This window comes from Natator depressus, chromosome 8, assembly GCF_965152275.1.
Source record: "Natator depressus isolate rNatDep1 chromosome 8, rNatDep2.hap1, whole genome shotgun sequence".
Classification (NCBI taxonomy): Eukaryota; Metazoa; Chordata; order Testudines; family Cheloniidae; genus Natator; species Natator depressus.
Window position 1 is genome coordinate 12,094,058 of NC_134241.1, and position 19,406 is coordinate 12,113,463.

The window sequence follows — 19,406 nt, forward strand, 5'->3', positions numbered from 1 at the left end:
GACTAGCTTCTAACAAACAAAATAAATTAGGGTGGGTTTTTTTGTTTTAAGGAATTCAGCATATGTGTTTTAAATTTCTTGTTCTAACGACATATACATTCTGGCAAATGTGTAAGGATGCACAAGGCCCTTTATTTTGTCAAACTCTTCTCGTGCGTACCATCATAGGGCCAGAAGAACCTGTAAAATTCAGAAAACAGCCCTCGCCAAAACACATCATAAAACTAAGACTGAGATGAAGCAACGAGCCACATCAGCCATTATCTGACAGCGCCACCTAGGAAAAAACATATTAGAGATTACAGCGCATGTGTGGAAGGCAAAGTTCCAGTTCTAACTGATGAAGCCTCACAAAATTTCCCTCTATATTATACCCTGCAATGCCTCATTGGATTTAGAAATAATGATTTGAGGATAGTAGTAATTAATTGCTAATAGAATAATAAAGTGTAACCAACAAACATATACATATTAAAACCTGTCTATTAAACCCACCAAGATAAAAAGTAACAAGAACCCCAGCCTTTGGTACAAGTGAAATCAAAGCAAGCAAAAAGTTGTACATCTGTACACATATCTCATTTTGAAATGGTCATGGATAAACAAGTTACTAGCCTTCCCAAGCAGCAGAAAAAGGCACCCCTTAAAGAGTGAATATAAAAACATTGAGAGATGGGAAAAAAAAAAAAGGTGAATTAAATAACGTTATCTTTAAAAGATGTTGACAGAAGAATACATTGGATTTCAAGCAATAATAGTGATAAAAAAATATTTCTTAAAAATCTACATATTTAACATGTTAATATTTGCATCCCCAAATAATAACTCTGCAAAATTATTTGGGAACAGCATTAATGTACCTACCTTTGACGGTTTAAGTCTTGGAAGCCCAGTTCTATAAGTCTTGAAGGAACTTTTTCCACAGAAGTTAAATAATGTCAACAGTTTATTAGTGGTTTGATGTGGAATATTTTAATAATCAAACGTTGTCTAACAAGCATGCAATGATTACAGTAAGCCAAAGCCTCTTAAAGCTGCAGTATCTCATTTTAACCTACCCAGGTATTTGATCTGGGAAGACACTAGTTTTAATTTTTCAAACATTTTAAATAGAAGGTCATTCAGGTAACAATTTTTGGTTTTTAGCAACAGATAAAGGCAAAGTCTTCTGTACAGCTAAGTCTCTTTTATGCAAAAGTGAACTGCTGTTAAGTTGTGCTAATGCTGAAGATCAGTTATTGGGCAATGGAAAGTCAAAATAAGCAAGCACTACATAAGTAAGCCTTCCTTTATCTACACGCTTGTCTACATGGCAAGTTAATCCGCAGCAAGCTAGGTTGTGAATCCACAGTACACCAGCTTGCTGAACAGTAACATTCCCTGTGAGTACTGCTACAGCACACCGAAAATGAGAGCAGCTTGACTTACTAGTACTTGAAAGCATAGAAAGCCTTTAGGATTTCAGTGAGCGACAGCAATGCCACATGGGACATTACGGCACAGCAAGTTGGTGAAGTGTAGATTCCCAGTCTAGCTTGCTGCAAAGTAACTTGCCATGTAGACAAGCCCTAAACCACCCAAGAGTACCAGAAATGTACAGAGTACATAACTCTGGAGTACAGAGTTATAAACTGACTGCACATATAAACTCGTAGAAATTCTTCAAGCATGTTACAATGCCTGTCCTTCAAAAATGAAGCTAATAATTGAACAGAGCCATTTTCATTGCTGTACTTTCTGAAATGCCACAAATAGATATCACAGCTTCAAGAGATGTAAATAAATACCAGAAGACATTTTATAAAAAAAAACATGATTTCCTGAATTTGTTAATTAGAATTACAAAATAAATATATAAAAATATCTCTAAAGGAATGAAGTTTCTACTCACCATTATTAGCTGCTAACATATCAATCATACGTCCAGGTGTGCAAACAATAATTTCAGCACCTCTTTTTAGTTCAGCAATCTGATTTTAAAAACAATAAATTAAATTTAACAAACCATTTGAAGTTTTTATGGATATCAGAGATTGAATGATTTATGCAATTTTTTCAGTCACTGTGATTAACCATTCATGTTTAACTATAAGTTACAACAACATTGGTAGAATACTGATTATTTATTTCAAGATTTTGTTTGGCAATTTCCTTAGTGTTTGGAAATTACTTTTTAAAAAACAAACAATGATTTATGAAGACCTGGAGTTGCTACAATCTGGAGCAGAGCACACGAAAGGGCTAGGATTCCTACACAACTTAGCGTTCATCTGTATATTATAACAAACCCTACATATTATGGCAATTCCTGTAGGGATCTTAAAATATCTCCACAGCTGTGAATATATTAAGTTCTATCACAAATGGTTATGGAATTTATAAACTCTGTAGTTTCCATTGGTTAACAAACACTGCATAACTTCAAAGTTAATCCATCAAGCTTTATGAAAATAGTCAAAAAGCATTACTCGTTAAAGACAAATCAAACTAAAAGAGTTCCTCGGCCTTCTTTTTTGAGATAGGAGATATCAAAACAGTTAAACTTTTTGGAAACAGGAAATCCTTATTTCAAACTATCATATCCCACAAAAGCTTTGCTTAATTACCACCAAACTATATTAAAAAAAAAATATTGTCAGACACATGGGCCATACATGAGAAACTTCAAACAGACTGACTGACTTCTGGCAACATATATGCTTGTGTGCATGTGCAAAGGTAGTACTGAGGGGAAGTCAAAAGCAGGCTTTTAAAAGAAACTTAATTGCTACCAAATCTCCAACACATAGAGAAAAGCAAAAATGAGAGTTCAGAACTAATATTGGATTTATGGGAAAACACCCACCAAGCAAGGCTGGTAAATAACAGATGTTCTGAGATTTCTGATAAACAAAATATGCTTTAAGTGTACCTGTTCACTGATTCCTGTTCCTCCATAGACACAGACAACTCTAAACCCAAGTGTCTTTGAGAACTTCTTACATTCCTTGGTAATTTGTAAAGCCAACTCTCGAGTCGGGGTCATGATGACAGCTAAAAAACAAAGATATTAAAATGGTAACCACAAAAAATTTAGGAGACGCTGATCCTTTACATGGCAAAAATCGAACCTTTATGGTGAAGTTTAAACCATCTCTTTTAGACTAATAAAACTGTACTGTATAAATTATTATCTGTTCATTTAAAAACCATTATTTCAAGAGATCTACAGTAGCTGAGGCTGCCCTGGAACTAAAAAATAAACTTGACCATAGTTCCAACAACACACTGAAAGTAGAATAAATGATAAATTCCTCCTTTCAAGCATATGGAAATGTGTAGTTGAGTGGAAATGCAAATGTTCCTCAAGTACAAACCATACAGCAAAATACATTTTTGTGGCTCATTGTGCTGGCAGAACCTTCAGTGCTCACTTTAAGAAAAAAGCCTCTCAGGGTTGACGTACAGTCATGAAATACATGTTCCTCCAACACTCCAAGAGAGGAACTGAAGGCCCCTCTGCAAACCTTATAGAAGCATATAAAGAAATATCTGGCAAAACAAATTGAGAATTCTGTACTTCAGTGTAAGTCCTCTTACTCATTTAAGACCTGACTGTTAAAATCACATATCAGCCCTGTGCCAATTTCCAATGAAAAAATCAAAGGGTGCAAACTTCCCTTTCATTCTTCCTAACAAGTAGTTCTATATAAAGAGATATATTAATCAAAAAAAAAAAATCCCTCAATGTACATGAAACAGATGTACAATTAATCTATTTGCCGAATCAGAGCTTAAAAACAGAGCTGTGCCAGAAGAAATGTTTGTGGTAGGTTCTGTGGCATCATCCCAGAGCTCATTCTACCTTCTGGCAAGGGGAGATCAGCCCCGAAGTTACACATTGATAGAGGGAATTTATACCACGCACAGAGTTCTATCATCACGATATATCCTAGCCACAACTAGTGCATTTAAACACAGTTCACTAGAAAAATCAAAATCACCACAGATGTTTAAATTATGGTATCCAAGACTTTAAAAAAAAAACAAAAAAAAGGGATAAATTTCAATCGGTCAATATCTGAAAACAAAGATTTGTACCTATTGGACCTTCTCCTTCTTCTAATGACCTCTGATCCATGATGTGTCTGAACATAGGCAACAGAAATGCAATGGTCTTTCCACTTCCTGTTTTAGCAATGCCAATCAAGTCACGTCCACTCATAATTGCTGGTATAGCCTGAGTTTGGATGGGAGTGGGCTTTTCATAGCCATGTCTCAAAGAAAGAAAAACAAGTACTGTCAGGAGCAAAAAAGGATTTCTCATAAATTGGACATAATCCTGATGAAAAGATTTACATATTCTACTTGAGTGGAAGCTTTAGTTCCATGCAAAAATACAGCACAACAAATACAGAGTGGAGAAATGTGTGTTATGTAATTAGTGGGGAAGAACAGTTTATAATTGCCCAGAAGAGCAATCCTGAGTGAACACCTTAATCTAGATGGTTGGTATACATGGTGCCATACAATGAGAATATGTAAAACAAATAAGTATCCTGGCCTGAACACTCCACAGTCTAACAACACAAGGACACAATGGAAACAACCGATATTTCGGTTCATAAATCGTTCACTTACTTCTTAAGGGAACTAAGAATCTTCATGGAAATACCACACTGTACCCAGGTTTTGATTGGCTTCGGGCAGCCTTTTCCCTTGACTACAATTCCCTCCATTTCCAGCCTGTATACATTTACCTCTGAAAAAACACACTATGGATTAATACACAATCAATCAAACTTTAAGTGTTTCTCTGCTTTCTTATTCAAAGTCTACTTGAAATGTACTGTCTCCGAACATGATGCAACAGATTTTAGCTAGCTACAGACACAGATGCTGAGTATGTAGAAAGTGTAGTGAAAAACTTTCAGTGAGCAGGTCACAAGTATAACTAAATGGAAAGTAACAGTACATCAATAATACTCACTGATGGGGTGATTCAGTCTCCCTCCCCCACCTCCGGCCTGTCAAGTTGCACCAAGAAAATTCCCTTACACGCTCCAATTCCCCTCTGTAACTAATAGGGTTGCTGCTTTATGTCAATGACTCAAATTATATGTACGTCCCTTTTCGACGGTCCACAGAATTTTGGCTTTATGTCCAAAGGATAAGACCTAAAGAACTCCACTGGTGTCGTGCATATCTAAATTTGACAGGCATTTTCTTCCATTAAAACTACCTTACAAAATTAATTTTTATTTGCCATTACCATCTAGGGTCATTTTAGCCAACTCTGGAACTTCAACATAGAAGTTTTTCCTGAAGGGCTCATATTCTATCTTTCCATGATCCACTGGTTCCAACAGCTTCCTCTGTTTGGTCTGATAGCCTGTCAGGGCAGTCTGAAGATCAACTTCCTCCTCTTCTGACGAATACTGTACAGATAATAAATCAAAAATATACTCAGTGACAAAAACCCTCTTCAAGGGTTTGATTTTTCACTGACATAGTAATGGAACATTATTGAGTGGGGACATTTATCTCTTCCTACACTGCACCAAAACCATCTATAAGAGGGAGAATTACTTTAAGCTTCAAGGATCTCCCTAGTTTTACACACATTCATTCTTTTGGCAACTTCCCCTCTCACCACGCCCGACCTTTTCTCCAGCTCCCACATTGTTTTCACCAATCTTAACTGACATCCGGAGAGCACTTGCCATCTAGAACTAATCAACAGTGATTCAGGAAAAAAAGATTCTCATGCAATGGAACTTATCCAGCCTATTCAATTGCCAGTGCAGAGCTGAGAGATTTAAAACCTATTTAAGGCCTAAAAACCACAGCACCTTATATGATAATCGCTTGATATCCCTTTTCTCTTGAGTGTTATGTGAGTAGTTTGGACACAGGATGAATTGCTCTGATAAGCTTGGACCCAATAATTGTGCAGGGAGGCTATGCAAGCCCCCCTGCAGAGTATCAACATTGCATATTTATTACATACAGTCAGTGTAAGACAAGTTTATTAGTTGAGTTTGGAGTGCTACCTAATAGTTAGAAGCACACGACTGGGAGTCAGAAGACAGGCATTGTATTTCTGTCTTTGCCACACTTGCTGTGTGACTTTGGGCAAAAATCAAACCTCTTTGCTCCTGTTTCTCAATTTGTAAAAGGAAAATATCTACCTCCCTGGGAGCAGAGATACTTAACTCATTAATGTTTGTGAAGTATTTTGAGATCCTCAAATTAAAGGCACTTTAAAAGTGTGAAGATAATTTAACTATAAACGTAAGACCCAGATTTTTATAATTAAACATATGCAAATGGACATGTAATTATTGTGACTGAATATGTGGGCTCAGCAGCTACATACATAAATGACCACTTAGATGTTCAACTGGTCATTCACATGCAAAACTGCCATCACTGAATACATAATTTCAACAACTGTATATAAATTGCATGTGCACCAAGTTTAGACATCCACACATCAACTCAATTATATTAAGACGTTATCAACCTAAACAACTTGATCCATTAATTTAGCTTTCATTAATACCATGTTGTCCTTATACAAAACCATGCGAGCTGCGGTGTTTTTTAAATTAATCTGTGTCAGCTCTATTTTGGCCATGATTCAACAACGTACATAAGCAAATGCCAAACATTTAGCATGTAAGTAGTGCCACTGAAGCCAACAGGGCTACTTGTGCGCTTTAGTACTTTGCTGAATCATGGCCTCTTTTTGCAAGAAAAACGAACAGCCCATTTCCACAATAAACACCTAAGACTTTTCAGTTACCTCCATTGCATCTTGGTCATTCTCCATGAGCTCCCCTTTCTTCTTTTCTGATTCCGCAGCTGCCTTTTTGGTTGTCACCACGGTTACTACTTTGGTAACAGTCGGCCCAGATTTCTAATAAAACAGTTAAGGAAAACCATTATACTACCTCAGAGAGCATGGAAACGCACTATGCAGAATGTACAAATTCTGTATACTCCTGAGCACAGTATAGTGGCTTTGCTCCCACTTCCTGAGATGAGATTTCATCAGGGTTAATATCAAACAGCTGATTTGGGGAGATAAAAGGTTACAGACAGGTAGGCATTACATGTAGTCTAACCTCTTTCTTGTCTGTTTGCATCATTTCCCTCTTAAAATGTGTTCTTCAATATCATTTTTCCTATATTAAAATGCTAACACTACTTAAAAAAAAGATAAAGACAATCTTAATTTTTTACCTTTTCACTCCCACCTCCACCTTTCACACTTCTCATATTAAACTTCTTGACCTCTTCTTTAACTTCTTCCATATAAGCATCCAGTGGATCTAATTCTTCATCTTCAATCTCCTCTGCTTCTTTTTCCCCTTCTGCAGTCTCCTCCTCGTCATCTAGTATGACAGAGAAATATTTTTGTTTAAATGAAAAACGTTTGTGCTTATGAATTCCAAAATCCTTCTTTTTCCTGCATTTAGTATAATGCAGTTGTACAGAACCCTGAAAAATGTTTACAAAGCGCATACAAATGGGGGGGGGGGACGACACTATACTGTAAAATTACAGAACAAAGGTGAAGAACACCATGAGAATAGGAGTACATCCTCTCTACAGGGGTGGAGCCAGCCACGGGGGAAGAAGAGTATCTTGGAGCAGAAGGGATGGGAATTTTCTTATGTTGTCTAAGGGTTTAGTCACCAGTCAGAGAAACCCTGGAATCAAAGGCCACCCTTCCCCATTGATACCACATGGGCACTTTCCCTTCCCCTTGGAAGCGGAATGTTCCCTGAAAGAAGACAGACTCAATCTGGAGACGCCAGGGGAGCCAGCATGCTCCCGCAGCCTGCAGGAGCTCCTCTAATGCCAGGAGTGGTCATTTTAAAAGATGACTCCTCTCTTGGGGAGATGTCAGGATGGAGATTCTCCACAAGGGTTGTGAGGAACTGGCTGTATTGAGAGAGGTCATCAATAAATGGGCAATTTAGCTAGGATTTTAGTGGGTACAAAATAGCAGTTACGGGTTCCCAGAAAAGCACTGGGTCCACAAAAACGTCCAAAGCCTAGGTGAGAATTTTTTAAAAACTGGGAATGAAGTAAGAGGGAGAAGAAAAGAGTGTTAACATATGTTGATAAACTACCATTATGTCCCCATAACTGACCTGAATAACTGCACGACATTATTGCTCTATCATTTGTCCTCTCTTTCTCCTAATCCCCCACCAGTTGCTTTCACTTGTGTCTTAAGCTGTTCGGGACCATGAAGAAGTCTAGATTTCATCATTTTACATTTCATTGAAAAATAACTGAAGTTTTAAAATCAAATATGGTAATTAAAAGCTGGGTTTATAACTACAAAATGAAGCAATTATCTGTTAATTGTTATATAAAAATATTAAGGAAATACCATCATCATCTTCTAAGCTCCATTTTTTCCCTTGTTTCATCTCTTCAATTTCTTTTTTCAGTTCTCCTATGTTTTCCATAGCCTTCTTGCGCTGTTCTTCCCTCCATTTCTCCACTCTCTCCTTTCGTTTTCTCATTTCCTCCTCAAGTTTGTTCTGATCAAAGTTCTATGAGAACAAACAACCAAACTAAAAAGTTATGAATTATTGGCCTGACTCTGCACTTCTTTATACAAACTCCTCTTTCAAATCTATGGGAGTTTTGTCTGAGGATTGCACAATATAAAACACATTGCAATACAAGTTTAACTTAATATATCTCAGGTTCACTCTATAGTGACACAAACTACTATACTTGCATGAGCGAGGTGACTAAAATAAAGTGAAATGCAGTTATCTGCCTTGCATCCAATGCCAGAACTTGGTCCTAGGGATCTACATTTCTAAACAAATATTCCTAAACATGTCAAACTTTCCTCACCCTCATAGGGAAAGTATACAACAGCAATGGTTCTCAACCATTTTTTGGTGCGAGACCCTGAAAAGCCACCTTGCAACCTCCTATTTCCCCAAATGATTTGTGTCAGAGCAACAAGCTATGAGTGGATTATGACCAATGAGTCCTAGGCAGGAGTTCTGGTTGAAGGTGCATGCATAGTTGACTGGATTTGGTGAGGATGTTGGTTTGGTGGCCTGTTGCTGACTCCTGCCAGACTGGCGGGTTTGTCATGAAGCACAGATTCCCCTGCCCCAGAGCCAAGCATTGTCTGTGTATTGGAGTCAAGTATCAGGGCGTAGCCATGTTAGTCTGCATCCACAAAAACCACAAAGAGTCGGGTGGCACCTTAAAGACTAACAGATTTATTTGAGCATAAGCTTTCGTGGGTAAAAACCCCACTTCTTCAGATGCATGGAGTGAAAATTACAGATGCAGACATAAATATACTGGCACATGAAGAAAGGCTTGTGTGTTGGAGTGCTGCTCTGGAACTGGGGGAAGCAGAGGCAAAAACAGAGGAAGCAAACTGCTCCTTCCCTTTCTTCCCTCTGACTCCTGCTAGGTTCTAGTGACCAAAGGATGTTTTCTACATAAAAATGTATTTAGAAAGCACTTGACCTGAAGTAAGATTGTAGGCGTTTCTAAATTCATCTAACCCTCCACAACCAGCAATCAGTGGGATGTGACACAAAAGTGACCCTGCACAATCCGCCTGAAGTTTGTATTCTACAGGTTGAGAAGTCCTGCATTAAGGGAAGAATGTTTCTTCTGTCAAGTGGTAGAAGCATACCCATTGTAACAGAAGTCTGTGCTCTATGAGGTCCAGACCTAAAAAAGGGATTATCTAAGGTGATTTTTTAAAAATACAGTAAACTATATCTAAAGTTCTAAAATAAATTTATCATTTGTAACAGCTAATGTTTAACTGATACAATCTTCTCTCATTGGTCAGTATACATACACTAACATCTTTATCCTTTTCTTCTTCTTTATCTTCTTTCTCTTTTTTCTTTTCTTTGGAAACTTCCACACCTTCCGTCTTTTCTTTAGACCTTGATCTGAAAGATAAGATCAAAAATGTATGTACTGCATGTCTGATCTAAACAGACTGTTCCAGCTTTTCTTGGGAAAGATATGTGTGTGCTGAAAGAAAATGTAATTCACAGATTTTTTAAATATCTTGCAGACTATATTTACTTCCCAGAGAATCTCTTCATTTCATGGACATATTTCCTAGAAATAACAGAGATGCAAAAATCTGTTAGGTCACATTGATTCATATGCTCTAGTTCTGTTGTTCTCATTTCTTTATGGGAGGAAGTTGCAGACTTCATTTCCAGAAATACTTAGAACTGATACTCTCATGGTTCCAGAGTTTATTTTACACCACCTTGAAGATAGCTATTGGAACAGAGATACTCAGAAATTACTGTATTTTGCGCTTCTAATACCAAAGGGATCTAGCACCTTCCCTTGTAAGTCTGAGTGCCCCTGGAGGATTTCACTACTGGCTGAAAAACATAAGGACACCTCCCGTCAGGAAAGGCTACCTTCATAACTTGATCCAAAACCCATTCACGTTTATTACAGATTTTACTATTCCTACCCCCTCTAGGTTAGATGCATCTATTTTTTTTATTAAACATGTGTGGCTAACCCATGATAATACATTTAAAATTCACTTTTTAGCTAAAAAAAAGTATTAAGTTTTTTTCATAGCCCACAGGGCTATTTTAATGCAAACCATATGTTTATTTTACAAGATGTTATGTCATTCCAACTTCTCTGAATACAATTTTTGTAATGTTTTGATTAAGGCCCCGGGATAGTCATCAACCTCCTTATTCTATATACACGTTAATGTTACAGTTTACCTATACAGTACTGCTTTTCTTTAAGCTGTGCAACTTCATTGTCTGGTTATGATTATAATTGAAAGTTCAGTTTAAAATGTATTTAGAAATCACTTGACCTGAAGTAAGATTTTACACATTTCTACATTCAACATTAAAGGGACCTCAAACTGCACCTTTTTGTTAAGTCTAGTTATTAGTCATCTTATTTGATCATAAACTCATACAGGTAGGGTCCTTGTCTACTCCATGTTCTCTACGACGCTGAGCATGCTGACAGCATTCAGCAAACACCACAAATACAAAGCGATGGCATGGTATAAGCATATTTCATGGATTTCTTTGAAGTGTTATACTATGCACTTTATCTATTAGCATGAATATTAACGAAATCATTGTAACATGTACTTGACTTGTATTTGAGTATGTAGCTTTATTTAATATCCTTCATTATTGTAGTAATATTTAGAAAATGCAGCATTCTTCATATCTCATGTAAGTGGTTTTGACCTTGAACACAACAAGCAATTTTGAGGAAGAGTAAACCACATACAAAATGTTGTTTAAAACAGTACCCTTTGTTCTTGATTTCTGTGAGCCTGCGTTCAATAGCAAACACCACATAGTGAATGGCTTAGTTTGTTTCACTATTTGTGACGTAGCCCAGATCAATGCAACTTGTGTTGTTCTAAAAACTCCTCATATGTATTTAAATATTGCACTTGATATTAAGGCCTGGAGGCAATAAGTCAGGAAAGCCATGCACATCTCTGGCTTTTAGAAGAAGGATAATATTCAGTAAGTGCACATAAACTGCCTAAACCTTATGGTTTGTTCCCATTGCTTAAAAGCTCTTTTATAGATCTAAGTAGCTACATATCCTATATTTTATTTATTATTATTTATATTAGCATAGTACCTAGGAGCTCTAGTCATGGACCAGGACCCCATTGTGCAAGGTGCTGTACTAACACAGAACAAAGATAGATTGTCAGCTCTTTGCGACAGGAACTAAGTGTAAGACGAGACAACAGATGGATACAGGCAGACAGAGGAGTATAAGGATGGAAAAAAATAATATTTTAAGTTCTATAAATGCTGTTTTAAGTATTAGGAACTCTCATGCATTTCACTGGAGGAATAGTTCTATTTCAGTAATTCAAGAAAAGACCTGAATACACGTAAATTTAAAGTTAAGGTAGTGACACCTACCAAACAAAAAAATTCACACTGACCCTAATATATTTAAATCATAGTTACTTCAGGGTCTAGGATCAGTAAGTGATGTTTTGTGTCACACCTCTGTGGAAAGGATGTGTTAAAGGTGACCTCTAGCACAGCTGACACTCATGCGGTGTTTTGAAAATGTAACTCTTGTTGAAGAGTTTTTTGTTGAAAATACTGCGGCTAAATCACATAATGCCTCTTAGAAAATTGAGTGATAGTGTCATCCATTGTTCTTATCACAAGACTTATTTAAATAATTTTAATATATTAACGTCCCCCAAAACCTGTGTAGGCAGCAGACCTTCTTGTAACAAGTGTTTGCCCCATGCCAAGTGCCAACTTCATCTGGGAAGTGGTGCCCTCCAGCACCGTGGATTGTATTGCTGGCTCTGCCGTGAACTTATAGGGTGTCCTCTGCCAAATCACTTAAACTCTTTGAACCTACATTTATTATTACTATATTACAATTCAGTGGGTTTTATGAGACCTAATTAGTAGTTATAAACCGCTTTAAATTGCTGGATGACAGTAAGCTGACTTTTCACTTACTAAAGTCACTTTTGTGCATGATTTCCAAATGATGCACTGAGTCCCTGCCCACCCTGCCCCCATATGTCAAGTACATGTTACAATGATCTAGTTGACACAAACTAAGATCAACATCTAAAGATAAGCCTTTTTACCAAACACACAAGCCTTTTTACCAAATCTATTCAGACTTTCCAGAAAGCTTGTTTTATTCTCCTACAGGGATGGAGAGCTTTACAAAAACAAAAAGGGACAAATGTCCAGCAGGGAGAATATGAGCGTGAACTTCTGTTTCTAGAGTTGAAAGATTAACCTAATGTTTGATCTAGCTCCCAATCTGGGCATTTTGAATTTGAGCAAAATTCTGCAATGGTGAAAGTCAATCATCTGGCAAACGATGATCCAGGAACAGGCATAAATAGCCTAAGATGCTAATGAGGCATTCTGTGCATTTTCACAAGTGCAGAGGGTGATGATGACAAGGCATGTAGCATAAAAAAGGGGTTACACTTCGGGATGTAAATAGCGTGTACAAAAAGTAACCATTTAACCTATTAAAATTCTACTGGTTAAAAGGTTAAATGTTTAGCTGGGGAACTAAGGGTGCGGGGGGTTCTGCAGTACCCCCACGTTTGGGGCCCCACTGGCACCAGGGGTCCCACCTGGCCACTGGGCGGCAGCAGAGTTTAATTGTTAAACGAAACCGATAAGCATCAAGCTTATCGGTTAAACTTTTACATCCCTAGTTGCAGTCAGCTACTTGGGTGAGAAAACCAATGTTATTTTCCAAATGTGCATACACACGCACACAAAAATTCTCCTGGGAAAAAGCCTTATTATGCCAAGGAACGTGGTGAGGAATAGTTTTATTCCTGAAAAAAAGATTTACAGAAATACTGAAAAACCAATTTAATATCTGACAAATTTATCTGACAACTATATCCAATCTCCATATAGGAAGAGACTATAATCTATAAATCTTCCCATGTCTAGTTACTAACATATTAATCACAGCTGTGAATGAGAGTACCTGTTTTCTGTTTTCTTGCTCTTGCCAGGACTGGTGGACCGGGACCGTCTACTTCTGCTTCTGGACCGTTTCCTCTCTCGACTGCGTGATCTTCTTCTCTCTCTGCTCCGTTCCCTCTCTCTGCTTCTTGAACGTCTGCCACAGAAGCAGAACTGGCTTATTTAGTATTCTGCACTTATGGCCATTATTTTAAATTATAAGACTATATGAAAACTGAGACGTTTTGGTTTGGGGGGAAACATTAACATAAATTGGTCTATTAACATGGGAAAAAACAATCTTCAGCAAAAATCTGCAAAAGGAAGCCAAGATCCATTAAGGCTACGGACAGGGTTACCAAATCCAAATTACAGCAGCTTGTCACAAGCCAATAATTGAAATCAAATATACTATGTACTACTTTACCTAAGTAAAACCTATTACAAAAGGCAGATACCAACACCAATCATACAGAGAGGAACATCAAATATTCATAATAAGATAGCTCAGACTAACTCAAGTCAAGTCTTATTTTCCAAGAACACATACATTTCCTGAGACTTTACGACTCATACCTCAGGCGCTTCCTGTCCCTTGACCGAGATCTCCTCTTGTCCCTACTGCGTGACCTCTCACGCCTGCGTTCTCGATCTCTACTTCTAGAACGTCTGTCTTCTCCACGTTTTGCTCTTTTGTCAGCCGGAGATCGACTTCTAGAGCGGCTACCGGAACGTCCACGTGATGTGGAGCGCTTCCGATAATGTCTGTGTAGTTGCAAATTCACAATAAAAGAATCAAGATGTACAGGAGAACACTTTGCAGTTTAAAGGTACTTTAATCACATTTAGAACAGAAACCATAAAAAGGAAAGACCAGGTCTTTTTTTTAAGATTACAAAAAAGTCTTTCCTGGTCTTGTATAACTGAATTAGTACACACACATATGCACCTACTGAGATACTGAAGTTAGCTGGATTACTTTGCTATATATCATTGAAAAAGTCCTAGTGAGGTCACACCACGAGAGCAAAGCTCTTTGTGATAGCATCAGAATCCCAAGAGGAGTTTACTATTTAGTAATCCATCAATTTTTATATGCAGGAAAAAGGTTAAAACTGCATGTAAGTATGTCTCATATTTTATAACACTAGGGCAGTCTGCCTCAGTTCATATCTCAGTTCCAAAGAGATACTATAAAACTCCATTAAAAAAATTGTGTGCAAGCATGAGCGTGTGTGGTGCAATGAAAAGGGCAGTGGACTGGAGTCAGGAGATTTAGATTTTCTTCCCAGCTCTGTTACTAACATGCTGTGTGACCCTGAGCAAATCACTTCTTCACCTCTCTGTGCCTCTGTATTCGCCTCCAACCTTTTGGTCAGTTCTGTCTATTTAGACTGTAAGCTCTCTGGGAAAAAGACTGTCCCTCCAGCATTTGTACAATTTGCAATGGGGCTTGGATCTTGGCTGGGCCTGTAAGCGCTTCTCTTGTAAAATCACATGTGGCCACAGAGCATGTTTCAAGTTGGCAGCACTATCAACAAAGGATACAAACTGTAATGAGTAGAGGAGTCCATGACAAGCATCTTTTATCTTAGGATTCAAAAATGCTCAAACTTTATAAACTTACACCTTTAACAGACACAGGAATCATTGCATCCATCACAGAAATGCAGATACCTCTGAGTGAAACATAACAATGTGTAAACACCATATTACATTGGACAACAATTCAAGACAAAAAAAATGAAGACTTGAAATAGCAGGGATAATTTACATACACAGCATCTCATAACTGAGTTGGAATTTTCTCAGGACACAGAGATTAACACTCAGCTATCAGGGAAATAGGGGTACGTCTCCACCATGGAGACTATACAGTACCAGTATAGCTATGTCTATGCTGCCAGGGCTGTGCCAACGCAGCCTACATCAACAGTAGAGGTTTTTCTGTCAGTGTAAGACACCCCCTCAAATAACATTAGCTGCAGCTAATGTGAGGCCACAGTCTTCTGTCACCATAGCTGCGTCTACACTGAGGGTTATGTAGGCATAGCTACGTCGGTCAGGGGTGTGGTTTTTTCACACCTCAGAACTATGCCAATATACCTTTCAAGAGTAAACCAAGCCGAGGAGTCATGAGACCTACGCTATGTCTACACCAGTGGTCAGGAACCTGTGGCACGCGTGCCAAAGACAGCACGTGAGCCAATTTTTAATGGCACGCTGCTGTGCCATTAAAAATCCTGCCCGCTCTTCTCCACCCACCGCTCTCTCCTTGCAGGGCAGGCAAGCTTCCCCCTCCCCCTGCCTCTCCCCCCAGTGTGCTAGGTTCCTGCCCCTCCTTCTCTCCCTCCCTGCGGCCAATCAGCTGAGGGCCCTTGCTAAGGGGCCCTTGCTATGGAGGGGAAGAGGGAAAAGCAAAAGCGAAGCCGCAACATGCTCTCTGCTCCAGGGACCTTGGGGAAGAGGGTGGAATCGGCATGTCCCCTCCAGCCCCCTGCCGTGAGCCGCTCAGAACTGGGAGCACCCTCACAACCCCAGCTCACACCCCCAGCCCTCTGCCCTGAACCCTCCCACACACCCCAGCCCTGACCCCTGCACCCCTCACACACATACCCACCCCCCCACCCTGACTCCTGCACCCTCCTCACATACCCCCAGCTCCCTGCCCTGACTCCTGCACCCCCCCACACATACCCAGCCCCCCCCCACACACACACACGTCCTGACTCTTGCACCCCCCACATCCCCATCCTGAGCACCAAACAGGAGCTCCTGCACACACACCCCACATTCCCACCTGCACCCCTTGCACCAAATGGGAGCTGCCCAGGTAAGCACTCCACACCCAAACCTCCTGCCCCAACCCCAAGCCCCCTCCCTCATTCTAGCTCCTGGCCAGACCCTGCACCCCAACCCCCAGCCTGCTCCTTCACCCGCAGCCCTGTTCTCAGCGCATTCCCAACCTCATCTAGGTGCAGAAAGAGAATGGCTAGAACCAGGGAGAGGTACCTACTCTATGTGGACAGAGCCGGGACGCCAGACCAGCAGCAGGCTGAGCGGGGCCGGCAGCCGGGATCCTGGCTGGCAGGAGCAGGCGGACAGAACCCCAGACCGGCAGCGGGCTGAGCAGCAGCGGGCTGAGCTGTTCAGCCCACTGCCGGTCTGGGGTTCTGGCTGCCGACCCCTTGCCAGCCGGGGTTCCGGCTGCTCGCCCCACTCAGCCTGCTGCCAGCCTAGGTGAACGGAACCCCAGGCCGGCAGCGGGCTGAGTGGGCCAGCGGTGTAAGATCAGCATTTCAATTTAATTTTAAATGAAGCTTCTTAAACATTTTGAAAATCTTGTTTACGTATGACAATAGTTTAGTTATATAATATATAAATTTAGAGAGAGACACCTTCTAAAAAACGTTAAAATGTATTATTGGCACGTGAAACCTTAAATTAAAGTGAATAAATGAAGACTCGGCACACCACTTCTAAAAGGTTGCCGACCCCTGGTCTACACTATAGGCTTCTGCCAGCACAGAGGTATGATCCCGGAGCAACACAGCTGTGCCAGCAAAAGACTTTAATGTAGACACAATTACACTGGCAAATCTGTGCTTTTACTTGTTTCGCTTGGGGGCGGAGGGGGGGAGAATTACAACAAGCATGAAAGCTCACACTAGTAACAGCGCTTTACCGATATAAGTATACTATACCAGCAAAACACTCTGCAAGTACAGTATGCCAATATAGCACTCCTAGTATAGATGGGGTTTTAGAATTTAATCCCATAGATTTGTTGTGTCCCCTTGAGAACCTCAGTTTTGTCACCTGCAAAAGAGTAATATCTATCTATCTAACTCTCTCACATGTAAAGTATTATTATTTAAAGAAATCTGATAGCTCACAGCACAACCAAGTATGGTAGAAGCAGCAATGGGAGCCACATGGTTCTGGAACAAGTTACTGAAACAACTAATCTGATGAAAAAAGGACAAAGCAAAGAGTCCAGAAGCATCCAGTGCAGCCCACCCTCTGCGTACACTGCTCAACTCAGAGGTATAATCTCCCAATATCATTCATGGGTATGGCTTGAGTTAGGTCAGTTTTGACATGCCTGCCATTCTGTCCCTTCTCTGACGGCACCACTGCATTCCATGGAGTGTGGCTTTGTCTTCATTGAAAAAACAGGTGCACTCATGACATCAGGATAGCCTACCTCTGTGTAAAATCCCAGCAGAGGCACCACACAAATAGTTTTTGTCTCGATACAGTTACTCACAATGTCAATCCTATATCGCGCCCCCCCCCCCCCCCCGGGCTATCCTTCACCAGCTACATCAAGATAAAAACGGCAATGCCTCGTCTCCACTAGCGTCTCAACGTTCAACGACATGATACACTTCATGGACGTTAAAACCCAGCACAAACCATTCTCATTTAACACGTTTACGGGACTGAATCCCCCACAGTGCCGTCCATCATTTTGGTACATGCAATCTGCTCCGCTGGGCTGCAGACGAGAACCACCACCACTTTCTACCCCTGCGCTTGCCCTGAGGGCTTGAAGCCAATGCATCCCCATGGTTTTTCTTGGGAGAAGCTGGGGGGGGAGGCGCGGGGGGTCATTAACTGGCCGGAGATTGGGGAACATCCGAGCAGGGGGCAGGCAGCATCAGAGCCATGTGGACCGGCGATCAGAGCCACTCTCTCTTCAAGACCTGGGGCACAGTCCGTGCGGCCGAGCGGTGCCAGCTGGAGCGCCAAACAATCGCGATGCGACACCACCAGGGCGAGCTCGCCGCTCCCTCTCCCACCCCCGCGGCGGGCCGAGGTGACGCCACCGCTCGGGCCTCAGAGCCGCGGACACCCCGCAGGCCACATACGGCTCTTCCGGAGACAACACCCCGTACGAGGCAAGCCCTCTGGGGGCGGCGGCTCCCTGGACGTTTCCCCACAGCCTCGACAACGGCCGGCTCCTCCCTCCAGCCCTGTGACCCCCCGCCTAGCACGCGGAGGGAGCCCGCTCCCCGGCTCCTTCAGGCCCCGGCCCCCGCTCCTCGGCGAGCCTTCCCTCAGCTCGGTCCCGCCGCGGCCCTTTGTTACCGTGGCCGGGCTGGAGCCACCCAGCTCGGACAGTGGCAGAGCCGCTCCTGCCTCCTCACCTGGACTCTCGGCCCATGGCTGCTCCGGGCCCGGGCGCGCGGAGCAGCAGCGGCGGCCTCTGGGATTCAGGTAGATCCGGGGACCCCTACGCAGCTGCCGCCATTACGAGCCCGTAGCGCGGTGACCAACGAGAGGAAGGAGCGGGACCGGCAGCGGGAAGCTGCCTGCCCCACTCGTCCCCAGGATACAGCGCGCCCTGGCGGCTGGAGACGGGCAGTGCGGCCAGAGGCAGTGCAAGGAGCGCACTCCCCGGGGAAAAGGCACAAGGCACGCGCTTTCTCTCACACCGTGCTGCACTAATCAGCATCCCTGCCACGGCGATCAAACCTCGGCCCAGCCCAGAGTCCCAGGCAAGGTCCTTTATAGAGGCTGCTGGGAGCTGGAGGGCTTGGCTTGGGTCTGGTCTACATAGGGTGACCAGCTGTCCCAATTTTATAGGGGCAGTACCAATATTTGGGAATTTTTCTTATATAGGCATCTATTACCCCCTGTCCCGATTTTTCACACTTTCTATCTGGTCACCCTAGGTCTGCACTAGCCTCTTTGATCAAGTGTCTCATTAAGAAAAGGAGGACTTTTGGCACCTTAGAGACTAACCAATTTATTTGAGCATAAGCTTCCGTGAGCTACAGCTCACTTCATCGGATGCATTCTCATTGTTAGCAATGGCCTGTGTTGACTGGCCACCTTCTCAACTAGAAAAGGAGTACTTGTGGCACCTTAGAGACTAACCAATTTATTTGAGCATAA

The 19,406-nt window shown here is 41.4% G+C and overlaps 1 protein-coding gene across 3 annotated transcripts in view; it reads right to left on the reverse strand.

Annotated features, from left to right (window-relative positions):
* DDX46 (DEAD-box helicase 46) overlaps positions 1–18,815 on the reverse strand; it is a 36,661-nt gene extending 17,846 nt beyond the window's left edge. For 2 of the 3 annotated variants that reach the window (XM_074960430.1, XM_074960428.1), the window contains exons 1-12: positions 18,656–18,815; positions 14,079–14,267; positions 13,525–13,659; positions 9,848–9,944; positions 8,390–8,555; positions 7,228–7,379; positions 6,788–6,901; positions 5,252–5,417; positions 4,621–4,741; positions 4,081–4,256; positions 2,912–3,033; positions 1,892–1,970 (exon numbers count right to left, since the gene is read on the reverse strand). In XM_074960430.1, the coding sequence (XP_074816531.1) occupies positions 1,892–1,970; positions 2,912–3,033; positions 4,081–4,256; positions 4,621–4,741; positions 5,252–5,417; positions 6,788–6,901; positions 7,228–7,379; positions 8,390–8,555; positions 9,848–9,944; positions 13,525–13,659; positions 14,079–14,267; positions 18,656–18,672 (1,534 nt within the window). In that variant the 5' untranslated portion in view covers positions 18,673–18,815. The remainder of the gene's footprint in view (positions 1–1,891; positions 1,971–2,911; positions 3,034–4,080; positions 4,257–4,620; positions 4,742–5,251; positions 5,418–6,787; positions 6,902–7,227; positions 7,380–8,389; positions 8,556–9,847; positions 9,945–13,524; positions 13,660–14,078; positions 14,268–18,655) is intronic. The other variant, XM_074960429.1, reaches the window with a different exon arrangement.
* Between the last annotated feature and the right edge of the window lie 591 nt (positions 18,816–19,406).